Raw genomic sequence first — 16238 nt, 5'->3', positions numbered from 1 at the left:
AAACAGTAGTTGAAAAGCTAAAAAAAAAAAAAATCCCTCATCACTATTATTATTTTTTTTTTCCTAGAAAAATCTACTCTGGACAGCCTAAAAACTCCAGACTGGGGCTAATACCCAAAAATAACCAGTGAGTGCACAGAGCCCAGCCCCTGGTGTTGAGCTGACAATTCCCTGGGGAGGTCTGGAGTGCCTCCAGCAGAATTCCTGGGCTTCCCTCAGGGAGGTGGCACCAGGCTGTGCCCACTGCCACCCCAGGAACTGAATTCAACTCCCCCCAGTTCACCTTGGCCTGCTCAGGTGAGTGCTGGGAGCAGAGGGGAACTGCTGCATTCCCTGGGATGCTGGGAATTCCCGAGCCTGGCAGCTCTGGGGCTGCTGGAGCAGGGTATTCTCTAGGATCCAGCAGGATATTGCACAGCAGGACGTTTCTCCGGGCTGGGAATGGCTCTCTGCACTGCTTTTGTTCTCCAGTCTCCAAGGAGACAGCAGGAAAAGGGAGATTTGAACATCCCTGCACTCCCAGGGAGCTCCCTGTGCTCCCTGCTCGGGTGAGGGCTGAGCTCAGGGCTTCTCCAAGGGCTCTCCAGCTTTCTCTTCCCTCCTCTCCCCACTGCACTGGAAAAATTCTGCTTCTCCCTAACTCCCAGAAGGGTCTAGGAGGTGCTTTGGAATGGAAATGGGGATGTGAAGGTCCCTGAGGCACTGCCACACCTGAGCCTTTATTGCTGTGTTTTCTATTTCTCTGCTGATGAACCTAAATCTGCTCTGGAGCCAGGCTGGGAGAGCCGGGAGTGTCCAGGAGATGGAAAAGCTCCAGGGAGAGCTCAGAGCCCCTGGCAGGGCCTGAAGGGGCTCCAGGAGAGCTGGAGAGGGACTGGGGACAAGGATGGAGGGACAGGAGCCAGGGAATGGCTCCCAGTGCCAGAGGGCAGGGCTGGGTGGGATCTTGGCAATGAGGAATTGTTCCCTGGCAGGGTGGGCAGGGCTGGGATGGAATTCCCAGAGCAGCTGGGGCTGCCCCTGGATCCCTGGCAGTGCCCAAGGCCAGGCTGGACACTGGGGCTGGAGCAGCCTGGCACAGTGGGAGGTGTCCCTGCCATGGCAGGGGTGGAACAAGGTGATTTTAGGTGATTTTGGGGCTCTTCCAACCCAAACCATTCCAGGATTCCATGCCCAAATTCTCCAGGATTTGGTGCCACTGCAGAGGCAGGAACAGCTGCCCCCAGGCTAAGCAGGGAACAGGGAACCAAAGAGATTCCTGAGGATGAACCTCCTGCCATGAAACTCCTTCTGTGATCTCCATGGGCCCAAGGAAGTCCTGGATGCACCAAGAGCCTGGAGCTGCTCCTCTCCTGGGATTGTCCTCCTGATCCCAGGCAGGTCCCACAGCCTGACCCTTGCAGGAAGCAGCAGCAAAAGCTGCACTGAGCCCTCTCCACTTCCCTCTGCCTCTCCATGAGCTCTGGAGCCTCCCAGCATGCATCCAGAGCATTTTTCTCCTCTGTTTTTCCCTCCAGATTGTTTTCCTCTTCCCTCCCAGCTGATCCTTCCCAAGTGCCTCCCCTCCAGCCCCAATCCTTTGAGGAAGCAGCACCCACGTTTATGTTTTAAACAAAGACATTTTTTATTGCATAAATAGAGGCTCAGCTGCTTTGTACATGTAAAAACAGAGATAATTTAAGAGTCACTCTGAGGTTACCATCCTTCTTTTCCAGGAAGGCTTCATCCTCCTGGGGAGGGAATCCAAGTGCCAGGAGCCTGCAGGGTGGGGACAGAGCAGTGAGAAGAGCAGGCACAGGGGCTCCAGTGTTCACAGGGCACCTTTGGGGCTGTTCCCAGCTCCATGGGGGAACTCCTCCCTCTGAATCCCAGAATTTGGCAAGGACAGGGCCTCTGCTGGGCAGCTCAGGGGAGTGGGAAGGGAATTTCGGTGGAATCAGAGAGGTTTTAACACCAAGGGTGGTGTCACCTGCTGGGCACTGAGGCTTTGTGATGATCCTGTGCAGAAATCCCTGGAGCTGTGGGGTTTGCCAAACAGAATTCCCTGGGATAACACTGCACTGAACCCCAGGATCCCAGGCTGCTTTGGGTTAGAGGGGTCTTGAGGCTCATCCCATCCATGGGCAGGGACACCTCCCACTGTCCCAGGCTGCTCCAAGCCCTGCCCAACCTTTCCTTTGCCAGGGATGTGCCCAAAATCTGCCCCAAAGCCAAGTCCTGAATCTGCTGGAAGCAGGAGACTGAAAAAACCCTTTGGTTTTGTTGGTTTTGTCTGTTTTGTTGTTGTTGTTTGTGTGTAAATAGAAAAAACTTTGTTCCCATGGTTATTCCCAGGACCTCATTTCTAGGCACCATTCCCAATCCTTGGGAATAAAGGGAATAAAACAGGGACAGGGTGGAAATAAAACTGAGGAGAGATTTTAAGTGTCTTTAGATGGGAGGGGATGACCTCAGAAAGGGAAATAAGATTTTATTTCAATAAAGAGCAACATGACATCCAACTCCCACTGAGCTTCCAAAGGGCAGGCAGGAATAGAATTCCCATTTTGCTGCAGAACAGGGAGAAGTGAAGCAAACTGCTCCAAAAATGACAAGCAAGGCAGGGAATAGAATCCAAGCACCAGGCAGGACTCGTTCTGCTCATGGATTTGCTCCAAGAATGCAGGGATTGCTTCAGCTTTGGAAACAGAGGGGAGGAACTCGGGAATTTCAGAAGGAAAATCTCAAATTTAGGCAATTTCGTCATGTTCATTTTGCTCTTTCAAGCTGAAAAATGTGCATTTTTCTCAGGGAATTCTACATGGTGGATGCCCCATGGCAGAACCTGTCCCTTTGGGAATTCCAGGAGTGGAATTTGCCCTTTCCAGCTAAACCACCCCCAAGCTGTCAATAATTTCACTCCTCTAGAAAGGCTGATTATTTTCTCTTTTTGTGACTTCAGGCCCAGAGCTCTGACTGCAGCATCCTGCCTGCCTGCTCCCCTGCAGCTATTCCCAATTTATCCCTCTCTTCGTGCATCAGGCACAAAAACCCAGGGAGACAAAAGCAGAGAGGGAAACCTGTGCTAAAACATCCTCACACAGGACAGAGGCTCATGAAAGTCCCACAAAGAATGAGAGAGCAAATCCCCTGGACCATCCCAAATATCCCAAGAGCTCAGGGCTAATTGCACATTCCAAATCAATCCCATTGGGATTCACAATGTCCAAGCCCAGGAGCTGGGATCCCTTCCACACCTGAGGCACTCTTCACTCATCCTTCTTCTCTGCTTCTGCTTTCAGTCTCTCCTCACGTTCCCTCTTCAGTTTCTCCTCAATTTTCTTGCTCTGGTACATTTTGACTCCAGCAAAGGCCAAGCAAAGGATCAATGTTTTAGCTGCCAAAATGTACATCAGCAGTGGGAAGTTCTCCAGAGCCTGGAATGCCAAAGAATCTGTTTAGGCACTTCTGGAACGCTTGGACAATTAAAAATGAATATATAGGGATGCTCTGCATCTTCCATTCCAGTATTAATGCTCCTCTCTCGCCATGGCTTTTATTTCTGTGGGAAATTAAACCAGACAGAGCAGCACAGCCAAAGAAAAATCCCCTTCCCTCAAGCCCTGAACTACTTTTGCTCATTTTCCAGCAATATTTGCACCATCTGGAGCTGAAAAAAGGGAAGAGCTGAGTATTTTAGGGAAACTGTGAAAGTGGAAAAGCTGCTGAAGAATCCTCACAAGTGATGGATCCCTGGGGATCAGCTCTCAGATGGGATCCCCAAAAACACTCCAGGAAATCTCAATTCACAGCAATTTTGTCCTGAACCTGCTTGGATATGGAAGGTGCAGATAAATGCCTTCAAACTGGGAGAAAAGTGAAAAATCCCAGGATTGCTGTACCAGTTTTGAACGCCTGGAATTGCACAGAGTGTTTCAAAGCTATAAAATCATGGAGAGGAAAATGCAATGGCAATGGGTGGTGGGCACTGAGCAGACCCCCAGGGATGGGGTGGGGTTGTTGGGGGTCTGTGCAGGGCCAGGCCTTGGACTGGGTGATCCCTGTGGGTCCCTTCCCAGCAGGATATTCCAAGGTTCTGTGGTAACTCTGTGAACTTGGAATTCACCCTGTTCCCTCAGGATCTCCCAGAGCTGTCAGGACACATCAAAGCTCTGAATTTAGGCCAAGCCCTGTGTCCCTACACCAGCAGGGAGCTTGGAAAAACAGCACCAGGTTCTGTCAGTCTCCCCACAATCACAGAGGCAGCAGCTCTGCAACACCAGGGCAGGGGAGGCAGGGCTGGGGGAAAGCTTGATTTCATGTGCTCAAATTGTTAATTACAGAGTCATGGAATGGTTTGGATTGGAAGGGATTTCAAAGCTCATCCAGTTCCATGGCAGGGACACCTCCCACTGTCCCAGGTGCTCCAGCCCCAGTGTCCAGCCTGGCCTTGGGCACTGCCAGGGATCCAGGGGCAGCCCCAGCTGCTCTGGGAATTCCATCCCAGCCCTGCCCACCCTCACAGGGAGGAAATTGTTCCTAATATCTGATCTAAACCTGTAGTTTTTCAGTTGGAAGCCATTCCCTGGGTGCCGTCCCTGCATCCCCTGGGAATTGTCTCTCTCCAGCTTTCCTGGGGCTCCTCCAGGCCCTGCAAGGCCACCCTGAGCTCAGCCCAAAGCTTCTCCTGTGCAGGTGAGCAATGCCAGCTGTGCCAGCCTTTCCTCCCAGCAGAGCTGCTCCAGCCCTCTGCCCATCCTGGAGCCTCCATGGACTTGTTCCAACAGTACCATGCAGGAGGAACCTGTTCCAACACTGTGGTGCCTGACAAAAGACCCTGCAGAGTTTTCATTGCCCCAAAACCCCAAAAATACTTTGGAGAAATTCCCCTCCAGTAAGAAAAGCAGCTGAGGGAAGAGCAGCCAGAGAAAAACCTGGAAAGAGGAAAGGCAGGAGCAGCAGGGATGAGCAGAGCTCTGGTGAGCTCAGGTCTAACGTGGGAGGCCCCAACAGCAAATCCTGGGGCAAGCACATCTGGCAAGGAAGGACAAGAAGAAATCCCCTGTCCCTCCCCTGGGAAAGGAACCATCAGAACCCACCAAACACATCCCACATGGAATCCCTGCTTTGGGAACCTGCCCCAGCCTCACCTTCCAGTTAAAGGCCACCATCTCAGCTGTGGGCTGCCCCAGGACTGGGGGGGGTCACACTCCTGGAGGCACAGGGCAGGGCAGGAGCATCTTGGAGACATGGAAAACAAAGCAGAATGAACTCTTGGAGAAATGGGGGGGGGAAAAAGCAGAATGAACTCCTGGAGAAATGGAAAACAAAGCAGAATGAACTCCTGGAGAAACAGAAATTGAAAGAGAATTAGGCAAGCTGCTAATTAGCCCACCCTGCCCTGGCAGGGGCTCATCCCCAGCAATCCCCAGTGTCCTCAGGGCCTTTCTGGGGCTCAGTGACAGGAGCAGGACAGGGCTGTGACAGCCCAGGGCAGGTGCTGGAATTCCACACCCTGACAGCTGCCCCATGGAAGGCACGGAAACCACGGCTGCCTTTGGAAGCTGGAGCTGTGTGTGCTCCCCCTGCCTGCCTCTGCTGGGACTGAGGGACTCCCAGGAGCTGCCCTGGGGCTTCTCTGAGGGTTTCCAAGCCCACCTGCTCTGTTTGGAGCCTGAACATTGAATTAATCCTCTAATTTCTCAGTCCTCTGTGACTGATTAATTTAATTCTCCATACAACAGTTTATAAATATAGAGGTAAGCAAAGCAAGCAGTCCCTGGAGCCCTGAGTGGTCACCAACCATTCCAGAGCTGAATTCCCAGTGAAAAGGCTGCAGCACACACAGCACTGCCCTGGGCCCTCTGCTCAGCTGCTGGAATCCAAATTAACCCCTGGAGGCCTTTCCTGTCCATGGAGCAAGAGTGGAAAAGCAGGAGGGAACACTCCAGCACTGTGAAAAGCTGGGCTGAATAAATCAGCACCACCCCAGAGAGCAGCTGCTGAGCTCCCTGCAGAAATTAAATGATCCTGCAGCTCCTGTCCTGCTCAGTTTCTGGGTAGATTTTCTAATTTCTCCAGCCAGAGCATCCTCTCCTCTCCTTTTCCCTCTCACCCTCCTGAGACTCCTCTGGAAACATTCCCACTCCTCCAGAGTGACCAAGATCCAGCTGTACCACAGCCCTGAAGTGGCAGCCACACCAAATTCCTGTTCATCAGTCCCTGTTTCTGTGCTGATCCTGATTGTGCAGCTCCTTCTCCTGCTGAGGGAATGGCAGGGTGGCTGTGAAGGGAGTCGGTGCTGTTACACCTCCAGGAAAACACATCTTCACTTCATGGAATCATGGAATGGTCTGGGCTGGAAGGACCTTGGAGATCCACCCCTGCCATGGCAGGGACACCTCCCACTGTCCCAGGTGCTCCAGCCCCAGTGTCCAGCCTGGCCTTGGGCACTGCCAGGGATCCAGGGATGGAATTCCATCCCAGCCCTGCCCACCCTGCCAGGGAACAATTCCTCATTGCCAAGATCCCACCCAGCCCTGCCCTCCTTCAGCTTGAGGCCATTCCCTGGCTCCTGTCCCTCCATCCCTTGCCCAAAGTCTCTTTCCACGTTTGTTGTAATCCCAGAATGTTTCCCAGAGCTGACACCTGTGCTGCTCTGTCCCCACAGTGTCCTGTGCAGTGGGAATGCCACTGCTCCCTCCAGGCTGGATTCCCACATCCCCCCAGCCCCCAGGGCCAAGCACTTCTCCCCATCTCATCTCCTGGCCTTGCCAGCCTCCCTCTGATCCCAGCCCTTATGAAATCCAGTGGAGACCTCAGGATTGAAAAAAGCAGCACAGGGCAGGGAGAACAAAGTGGGAAGAGGGGAGAAAGTGGGGAAAGGGGAGGATTTTGCCCAGAGCAGCTGTGGCTGTCCCTGGATCCCTGGCAGATTCCAAGGCCAGGTTGGACACTGGGGCTTGGAGCAGCCTGGCACAGTGGAAGGTGTCCCTGCCATGGAGGCTGGATGGGCTTTGAAATCCCTTCCAATCCAAACCATTCCAGGATTCTAGGATTCCCTTCACACTTAAAAAAACACCATTTATGAGCACTGAGGTCATCAGTGCAAGAGCAAAAAGCCCCAACACTGCTTTTTCAAGGCTGGGATATCTTAAATCAACAGCTGGAATGGTGTGTTTGCCTTTCCTGAGGAGATAAGGCACAGAAAGGAGCAGGGAACACATCCACAGGCAGGCATTGTTCCCTCCCCAGTGAAATGGAGGCAAACACAGGGCCTGGGCCCCACACAAGGGCACTGCTCCCTCCCCTCACCTGCAAGGAGCTCCTGTGTGCAGCCACGTGAGGAGGGACAGCAGCACCAGGCTCTGCCAGGTACTCCCTGACAGATGCTCCAGAGCTGGGATGAGCCAGCCCCAGGCTGACAGGGATTCCCTGGGACTGCACTGCCAGGCCCCCACATTTCTCCTCACAGAGAAAAGCAAGGCACAATTCTCCCCAAGGATATTCTGATCTCATTTGCTGTGCCCGTGTTTGTGCCACAGCAGAATGCAGCACGGAGATGGTTTCCCCACAGTGAGGGTGTTTTGTTTCCTTGGCCCAGCAGGGCAGGTGTGTGTCAGGACTGCCAGGTGACAGTCACAGAATGCTGTGCAGCTCTGTGCAGGGTTGAGTGCTTGGCAGATTCAGTTTAGATGTACAGAATAATATAGGATAATCAAGTAATTAATTAGCCTGCTGATATCAATGGAGTCCTCCTCATCATTCCTCCTCCATCAGGGCCCTCACAGCATGGCTGCAGTTTTATTCCTTTACAAATGCCTCAGGGGCTGCCCCAGCCCTGGCAGTGTCCCAGGCTGGGCTGGATGGGGCTTGGAGCAGCCTGGGACAGTGGGAGGTGTCCCTGCCCAGGGCACCGGGTGGGCTTTAAGGTCCCTCCCGGCCCAAACCATGCTGGGACTTTGGGATTCTGGGCTCTGTGTGCAGCCCTGTCCCAGGGAATTCTGTCTGGTGAAGCAGATCGGGCTCCTGCAGTGGGAAACAGGAGAGAGTCTGGCCAGATCCCACCTCAGGGCTGTGCCAGCAATTCCCTGTGAACCCCAAATCCTCTGGGATCCTCTGCAGGCTCATTGCAGAGGGTCGTGTCCCTCAGGGAGGGCTGCACCACATCCCAGAGCTTGGGATTAGCCCTGATTGCAGCCCCAGGATCTCTGCCCAGCTCTGCCTTGTGAAACACAGCCCCACAGCTGGCCCCAGGCACGAGGGAGGCCTGTGGTGGAGCAGGGAGCTGAATGCCAGCCTGGATTGCAGCTCCAGCCCTCCCCAGGAAGCACAGCCCAGCCCAGGCTCTCAGGGCATTGTCTGCACCACAGAACATCCCCAGGACATCCCCAGCATCCAAACCCCCTGGAGGTGTCCTGGCAGGCTGCACATCTCACCCTGCCTGCCAAGAACTCCAGCATTGCCACTAAATGGGGCTGGAGATATTCCTCTGGGGACTGCTGGACAACTCCAGCCACCAGGCCTTGGAAAGCTCCGAGCTACTGATTTATCTGAGTGCACTTAAATGTGACATTTCTGACCTAGAAAAGGGGTGTCACTCACCAAGGCCAGGCTGGATGGGACTCCCAGCAACCTGGAATGTGTCCCTGCTCACGGCAGGCCTTGGAATGACCTGATCTTTAAGGTCCTTTCCAACCCACACCTGATTCCGATTCTGATTTTGGATCAACACAAGGTTCCAACTCAAGCAACATCAAAACAATTGAAAAAACCATCAGATCTTCATACCTGATGAAGCAGAAATTAAAATATGAGTGATTCCTCGGGCAGCCCCTCACATACTCCAGACTCTGGAAAACAGGAGCAGAGCAGATGGGATGTTTCATTGACAATGGCTGGACTAAAATCAAACCAAGCCCAGAAATGCCAGGGGCACATCAGACTCTTCCACCATGGCATCACCAGAGATCACAAAGATGATCCCAAAATTGGAGCCCCTCTGCTCTGGAAAGAGGCTGGAGAACTGGGATTGTCCACCCGGGGAAGGGACAATTCCAGGAAGACCTTAGAGCCCCTTCAAGGGCAAAAAAGGAGTCAGAGGGACTTTTTATATGGGCAGAGAGGGCCAAGACAAGGAGCAATGGTTGTTGACTGCCAGAGGGCAGGGATGGATGGGATCTTGGGAATTTGGGAGGGTGGGCAGGCCCTGCACAGGGTGCCCCTGTGGCTGCCCCTGGATCCCAGCCCAGCTCTGTCCTGGGCTGGAGCAGAAGGAAGGGACTGGGGAACAAGGAGGGAGGGTGAAGAGCAAGAAAAGCAGGGGGTGGAGAGCAAGGAAAGGGGATGGAGAGCAAGGAAAGGGGCTGAAGAGAAAGGAGGGGGTTTGGGAGAAGGAATGGGGGCTGCAGAACAAGGAATGGGGGCTGGAGAGTAAGGGGAGAATAAGGAGGGGGGGGCTGAAGGGAAAGGCAGGGAGTGGAGAACAAGAATGGAGGGCCTGGAGAGGAAAGAAGGTGGTGGAGAACTAGGAAAGGGGGCTGGTGAACAAGGAGGGAAAGGTGGATATCAATAAGGGGGCTGGAGAGCGAGGAAGAGGCTGGAGAACAGCGGTGGGGGACTGAGAGCAAGGGCGGGTGGAGAGCAAAGGGGGGCTGGGGATGGAGGAAAGCGGGGTGAGCAACACGGAAGGGACTGGAGAGAGGGAAGGGAGGGTGGATTAGACAGGAGGGGGGCTGGAGAGAGAGGACGAGGCCTGGAGAGCAAGGAGGGGGTGGAGAAGAGGCAGCGGCAGGCCGGGCAGGGCAGGGCAGGCAGCAGGCCCGGCCCCGGAGAGCTGCCGGGGCTGGGGGAGCGGAGCGCTGGGGGCGGCGGCGATGCGGGCCGGGGTCCGCCGGAGCCCCGCGGGGCCGGGAAGGGAAGGAAGGGAGGAAGGAAGGAAGGAAGGAAAGAAGGAAGGGGCCCGGGGCGGTCCTACCTCCGGGCGGCCATGGCAGCGGGGGCGGCGCTCCCTCACGGAGCTCCCGGCAGCGGCAGCGCCGGGCCCGGCCGGGGCCGCTCCGCCCGCTCGGCTGCGGCGCTGGGCATGGCGGGGCTCCGCTTTTCTCCCTCAAAATTACCAGTGCTGCCATAAAGCAGCTCCCGAAAGGACCGCGGTGAGGTCCCAGAGCCCCCTGTGCCCAGCTGGGGATCAGGGAAGGGATTTGGATGGGGTTTGGATTTGGGATGGGGATGGGGTTTGGGATGGGGATTGGGATTGTGTCCCTGTGCCCCTCAGGTGATTTCCCACCTGCAGAGCTGCCCCAGCCCTGGCCCAGCCCTGGAGGAGCTGGAGCTGCTGCAGAGAGCCCAGAGGAGGCTCCAGGATGAGCAGAGGGCTGGAGCAGCTCTGCTGGGAGGAAAGGCTGGCACAGCTGGCATTGCTCACCTGCACAGGAGAAGCTTTGGGCTGAGCTCAGGGTGGCCTTGCAGGGCCTGGAGGAGCCCCAGGAGAGCTGGAGAGAGACAATTCCCAGGGGATGCAGGGACAGCACCCAGGGAATGGCCTCAAACTGAAAAATTACAGGTTTAGATCAGATATTAGGAACAATTTCCTCTCTGTGAGGGTGGGCAGGGGCTGGGATGGAATTCCCAGAGCAGCTGGGGCTGCCCCTGGATCCCTGGCAGTGCCCAAGGCCAGGCTGGACACTGGGGCTGGAGCAGCCTGGGACAGTGGGAGGTGTCCAGGTTGCTCCAAGCCCTGTCCAGCCTGGCCTTAAACATTTCCAGGAGTGTGGAGTCCACATCCCCTCCGGGCAGCCTGTGGCAGGGCCTCGCCACTCTCACGCTAAAGAATTTCTTCCTAACATCTGACATAAACCTGCCCTCTTTCAACGCAAGGCCATTCCCCATTGTCCTATCAATACATTACTATGTGAGAAGTGCCTCTGCAGCTCTCCTGGAGCCTCTTCAGGCCCTGGCAGGGGCTCTGAGCTCTCCCTGGAGCTTCTCCTCTGCAGGTGAGCACCCCCAGCTCTCCCAGCCTGGCTCAGAGCAGAGGGGCTCTGTGAAACAGCTCCGTGAGCTCCTCTGGGCTCTCCAGCAGCTCCACCTTTTGCTGGTCTTGATCCGGAGGCAGCTCTGCAGGTGGGGTCTCACACAAGCAGAGTAGAAGGCAATCCCTTCCTTCAGCCTGCTGCTTGTGCTTCTTGTGCACCTCCAGCACATCTGGAGAGTGATGGCATCAGCTTCAGTCTCAAAACCTGTGTCCAAGACAAGCCAAAAGCTCCTAAAGAAAAGAAGCCCTTTGTCATTTATTATTTAACACGAGTGAAAATAGGAATCAGATCACTAAAAAGGAGTTGGGAGTGAGTGTGTGCAGGTATCAGGTCCCTCCTGTGATTCATTCCCTAATTGCTTCTTCAGTCAATGTGTGGAGATTGGAGATTTCACTGGATATTTTCAGGTTTTTTTAAAGTGGTTTTAAGTCACACAGTTTGGATCTAAATTGGCACTTTTGACCAGCACTAATTCACAGTTGTTCTGAGGTGGGAACATCCAGATCTGCTTGTGGATTTAAAAAATGCTCAAATTATCAAGTTATCCTTGTCATGTCTTTATTTTCCCAAAGGACAGGCTATCAAAGGGAAGCACAATCACAGATTTTTCTTGGACTTTCCCAAGATCCTCACGGGAACCATCCCATTGATTTCCTCAGGACTCCATTATCCATTGACCTGTGTGTAAATTGAATCAACACTTCCACAGCTCTTTGGAATTCCTGTGTGTAAATTGAATCAACACTTCCACAGCTCTTTGGAATTCCAGTGTGTAAATTTAATCAACACTTCCATAGCTCTTTGGAATTCCAGTGTGTAAATTTAATCAACACTTCCACAGCTCTTTGGAATTCCAGTGTGTAAATTTAATCAACACTTCCATAGCTCTTTGGAATTCCAGTGTGTAAATTTAATCAACACTTCCATAGCTCTTTGGAATTCCAGTGAGTTCCCTCTGTGTGCCTCCATGAATCCCTCACTGCTGGCATTCCCAGAAAGTCAAGGTGACTCTGGGCTTGTTTTATCCCTTGCCCCCAGGTTTTCATGGATCACACACTTGAGATCTTCTGGGTTCAGAACCTGGGTTTTGTACTTCTCCCCCCAGTCCTCCACGATGTACTGGTGATAGGGATCATTGGAGTGCTCCCTCCTCTTGGATTTCACAGTGCTCACCAGGATGGCCACGATGATGAAGGAGAACATCCCAATCATCACCATCAGGTACAGGATAACGTAGTCAAAGTTTTCAGCAGCCACCTCAGCCTGCAGTTTATTCGCTGCTTCTGTCATGTTCCTCCTCCAGCTGTTCATGTAATTGAGGAAGGTTTCCTTGAAAATATCTTCCACTGCCCAAGTGAAGTTCTGCAGCTTGGCCATTCTTGCCTATTATGCTGCTAAAGACAAGAAAATGTTCTTTTTAATCAGATGTCTGCATTAAAAGAGTTGCTTTGGAGAATTTTGTCAGTGTTATGTCAATTAATCTGGTGACAGTCACCTTCTGCCACTTGAAGGTACAGCTTTAGCTCAGCTGAGAATCCCCATCTCTGGGTGGTTCAGTTTGTTCAGAGACCCAAAGAGATCCTACTCAGAATTGTGGGATGGGATTGGATGGGATGGGATGGGATGGGATGGGATGGAAGGGACCATAAAATCACCCAGTGCCACCCCTGCCATGGCAGGGACACCTCCCACTGTGCCAGGCTGCTCCAGCCCCAGTGTCCAGCCTGGCCTTGGGCACTGCCAGGGATCCAGAGGCAGCCCCAGCTGCTCTGGGAATTCCATCCCAGCCCTGCCCACCCTCACAGGGAGGAAATTGTTCCTAATATCTGATCTAAACCTGTAATTTTTCAGTTTGAGGCCATTCCCTGGGTGCTGTCCCTGCATCCCCTGGGAATTGTCTCTCTCCAGCTTTCCTGGGGCTCCTCCAGGCCCTGCAAGGCCACCCTGAACTCAGCCCAAAGCTTCTCCTGTGCAGGTGAGCAATGCCAGCTGTGCCAGCCTTTCCTGCCAGCAGAGCTGCTCCAGCCCTCTGCCCATCCTGGAGCCCACTCAGTCCCTTTGCTCTGGAGGACACTTTGGTGAAGGCCCCCATGGCCCTGTCCCTGGGTTTGGGGCACTTTCCCTTCCCTACAGCGGGGAGGGGAGGAAGGATTGCTCCTGAGGAGAAGACAAACATGGGAAGGACATGGAGGCTGAGGCTCATCCCTGGGGTGGCCTCAGAGACCCTTTGGGACAGTCCCCAAAGGGAAGGAGACACTGCCTGGTACTGCAAAGCCATGTTGGATCCCATTTATCCCAAAATTCAGACCCCAGTGCTGCTCAGACCCCATGAACCAGGTGTGTGTCCCACAAGGGGAAAATCCCCCTCCAGCATTCCTTTCCACTCAGTGCCCATTCCCACCCAGATCCCATTTCCATACAGATCCCATTCCCATATAGATCCCATTCCCACCCAGATCCCGTTCCCACACGGATCCCATTCTCACACGGATCTCATTCCCATACAGATCCCATTCCCACACGGATCCCATTCCCACACAGATCCCATTCCCACACGGATCCCATTCCCACACGGATCCCATTCCCACCCAGATCCTATTCCCACACAGATCCCATTCCCACCCAGATCCCATTCCCGCACAGATCCCATTCCCATACAGATCCCATTCCCACCCAGATCCCATTCCCACCCAGATCCCATTCCCACACGGATCCCATTCCCACCCAGATCCTATTCCCACCCAGATCCCATTCCCACCCAGATCCCATTCCCACACGGATCCCATTCCCACCCAGATCCCATTCCCACCCAGATCCCATTCCCACCCAGATCCCATTCCAATACAGATCCCCTTCCAACACAGATCCCATTCCCATACAGATCCCATTCCCACCAGCTCCCATTCCCACATGGATCCCCTTCCAACACAGCTCCCATTCCCATACAGATCCCATTCCCACACGGATCCCATTCCCACACAGATCCCATTCCCACCCAGTCCCATTCCCATACAGATCCCATTCCCACCCAGATCCCATTCCCACCCAGATGCCATTCCCACCCAGGCTGTCCCACTTTAACGTGGGCAATTCCTTCAGCTCTCCAGACCAACCAAGCCCTAAAACCTGTGGAAATCTTGCTCCAAAAGCCCTTTGTTCCCAGCCCAGTCCTCAAGAACGAGGAGCTGGCTGCATCCAAGGGGAAGAGGCAGTGAATTTTCATTGCTAATAAAACATTTGGGATGTTTTCCAATTGAGGAATTCAGGAATTCAGCCTTTGTGCACACAAGGATTCAGGTGCATGTGCAGGTGGATCCCTCTGCAGCTACTCCCTCACTCGTGCTCAAATATAGGGGATAAAGTTAATTAATGAAACCAAATGAGAAAATATAAACACAAACTGCTGTCTGTAAAACCTGCTTTTTCCTTGGTTTACACCAAAAACTGCTATCCTTTTTCAGGAGGAAATAGACTTGTAAGAGCAGCTTACCTTTGCTGTGTCCTTCCCTAAGGAGATTCAGAACACTCAGGATTTTCCAACTGCACTGGATAATGGGATGAAACTCCCCAAAGGAGCAGGGATGTCTTTGAGGAGCCTGCACAAGGCTGGGAGCAGGTGCCTGTGAAATAAGTGCCTTGCACTGCACTTATGTTTATATTAAATTAAAAGCTAAATCTAATCTCTCCTGGAAAGTCAAATATTGGCTGACAGCTTGCATCAGTCATCCTGTCGGATCTGGGACTGAGCCTTTGTGCTGACTGCTGCAAGTTTAGATATTGGAAAAGAGCTTTCCTGGGGATAAACGGGGGTGCAGCTCTGTTTTTGGTGAGCCAGAAGAGTAAAGATGAGCTCTGTGAAATAATGATAATAATTATAATTATAGTAATAATAATAGGAATTTCTAGAGAGGAATTCTTGGCTGTGACGGTGGGCAGGCCCTGGCACAGCTGTGTGCCCCTGGATCCCTGGCAGTGCCCAAGGGCAGGATGGGGCTTGGAACAACCTGGGACAGTGGAATGGGATCATCTTTAAGGTCCCTTCCAACCTGAATCATTCCATGTTTCTATGAATAAACCAGCAGCACCAGCAGTGATAAGAACAATGATTTCCTTTTCTGATCTGGGCACAAGAGGTGAGCCCTGAGCAGTCAGGCTGCTCAACACCCAAAGTTTGAGTTCCTTTTCCTTTTCCTTTTCCTTTTCCTTTTCCTTTTCCTTTTCCTTTTCCTTTTCCTTTTCCTTTTCCTTTTCCTTTTCCTTTTCCTTTTCCTTTTCCTTTTCCTTTTCCTTTTCCTTCCCTTTCCCCCCCAAGCCCAGCCTGGGCATCCCTGGCAGCGCTGGCCAAAGGCTCCTGGAGCTCTGGCAGCCTCGGGGCCGTGCCCATTCCCTGGGCAGCCTGGGCAGTGCCAGCACCCTCTGGGGAAGAACCTTGCCCTGAAATCCAACCCAAACCCCTCCGGGTCCATCTCCAGCCGCTCCCTGGTGCTGTCCCTGTGCCATGGTCTGGAGGCCTTTTCCCACCTGGCTGATTCTGTGATTGCTCTGAGCAGCAGAGGATTGTTATCAGTGATGATCTCCCCCAGCCATTTCCCTTCAGAGGGGTTTGCAGTGCCCCTGATCCCTTTTTCTCCCAATATTCCATTGTTTCCCTGCATCATCTGCAAGGAACAAGCTCTGCCCTTTGGATGCCTTGCCCTGTCCAGGCTGGGTTTTCTTTTGAACTGAGGGAACCCTTTGGAATTGCTTCTTTCTTGTGGATCAGTTCTTGCATTTGCTGGGGTCTCTGAGTGCTGAGTGGGCCAAGCCTTGGGGTATTTTGGTTTCCTGAGAGATGCTGATGTGGTGTTTGACCCCCTGTTGTGAGCCTTTGGGTTTGTCTGAGCCCATCTTTTCCCCCGGGATCCCAGGAACAGCTGATCTGCTGCAGTGTTGGCTGTGTCCAGAGGGATCCTGACAGGCTGCCCCAAAATATCCCTGTCTGCCACAAACCTGTCTAAACCTTGCAGTAACTCCATGGCTGAAGGTCAGAGAGCACATCAGGATGCCCTGTCCTGGATTCCTGCTGGAGAGGGACACCTGGGGTGCTCCTTTGTGGCTAAAGGAAAATCCCAGAGTCACAGAATCCCAGAATCACCAAGAGACTTCCATGGGCATCCAGCAGCACCCCAATCCCTGTCCCCAGGGGCCACATCCAGACTCCTCCTGAACCCCTCCAGTGACTCC

General features: G+C 53.3%; 2 protein-coding genes across 3 annotated transcripts; both read right to left on the bottom strand.

Annotated features, from left to right (window-relative positions):
* Positions 1-1599: 1599 nt before the first annotated feature.
* On the bottom strand, positions 1600-10055 carry SMIM11 (small integral membrane protein 11). The gene is made up of 5 exons (XM_059840167.1): positions 9956-10055; positions 8770-8831; positions 5130-5219; positions 3237-3416; positions 1600-1758 (listed from the first exon to the last, which is right to left on the bottom strand). Exons 3-4 carry the CDS (start codon positions 5148-5150, stop codon positions 3249-3251), a joined length of 189 nt encoding a protein of 62 aa, XP_059696150.1. The 5' UTR covers positions 5151-5219; positions 8770-8831; positions 9956-10055; the 3' UTR covers positions 1600-1758; positions 3237-3248.
* A 1501-nt stretch (positions 10056-11556) lies between these two features.
* Positions 11557-14656, bottom strand: KCNE2 (potassium voltage-gated channel subfamily E regulatory subunit 2). 2 transcript variants are annotated; one of them, XM_059840165.1, is made up of 2 exons: positions 14506-14656; positions 11557-12409 (listed from the first exon to the last, which is right to left on the bottom strand). In XM_059840165.1, the coding sequence occupies exon 2, from the start codon at positions 12390-12392 to the stop codon at positions 12015-12017; it is 378 nt and encodes a 125-aa protein (XP_059696148.1). In that variant the 5' UTR covers positions 12393-12409; positions 14506-14656; the 3' UTR covers positions 11557-12014. The 2 variants fall into 2 exon arrangements, with proteins under 2 accessions (XP_059696148.1, XP_059696149.1); XM_059840166.1 differs by having other exon boundaries at positions 11557-12406.
* Between the last annotated feature and the right edge of the window lie 1582 nt (positions 14657-16238).

This window comes from Haemorhous mexicanus, chromosome 2, assembly GCF_027477595.1.
Source record: "Haemorhous mexicanus isolate bHaeMex1 chromosome 2, bHaeMex1.pri, whole genome shotgun sequence".
Taxonomy (NCBI): Eukaryota; Metazoa; Chordata; class Aves; order Passeriformes; family Fringillidae; genus Haemorhous; species Haemorhous mexicanus.
This window is presented reverse-complemented; position numbering and strand designations above follow the sequence as displayed.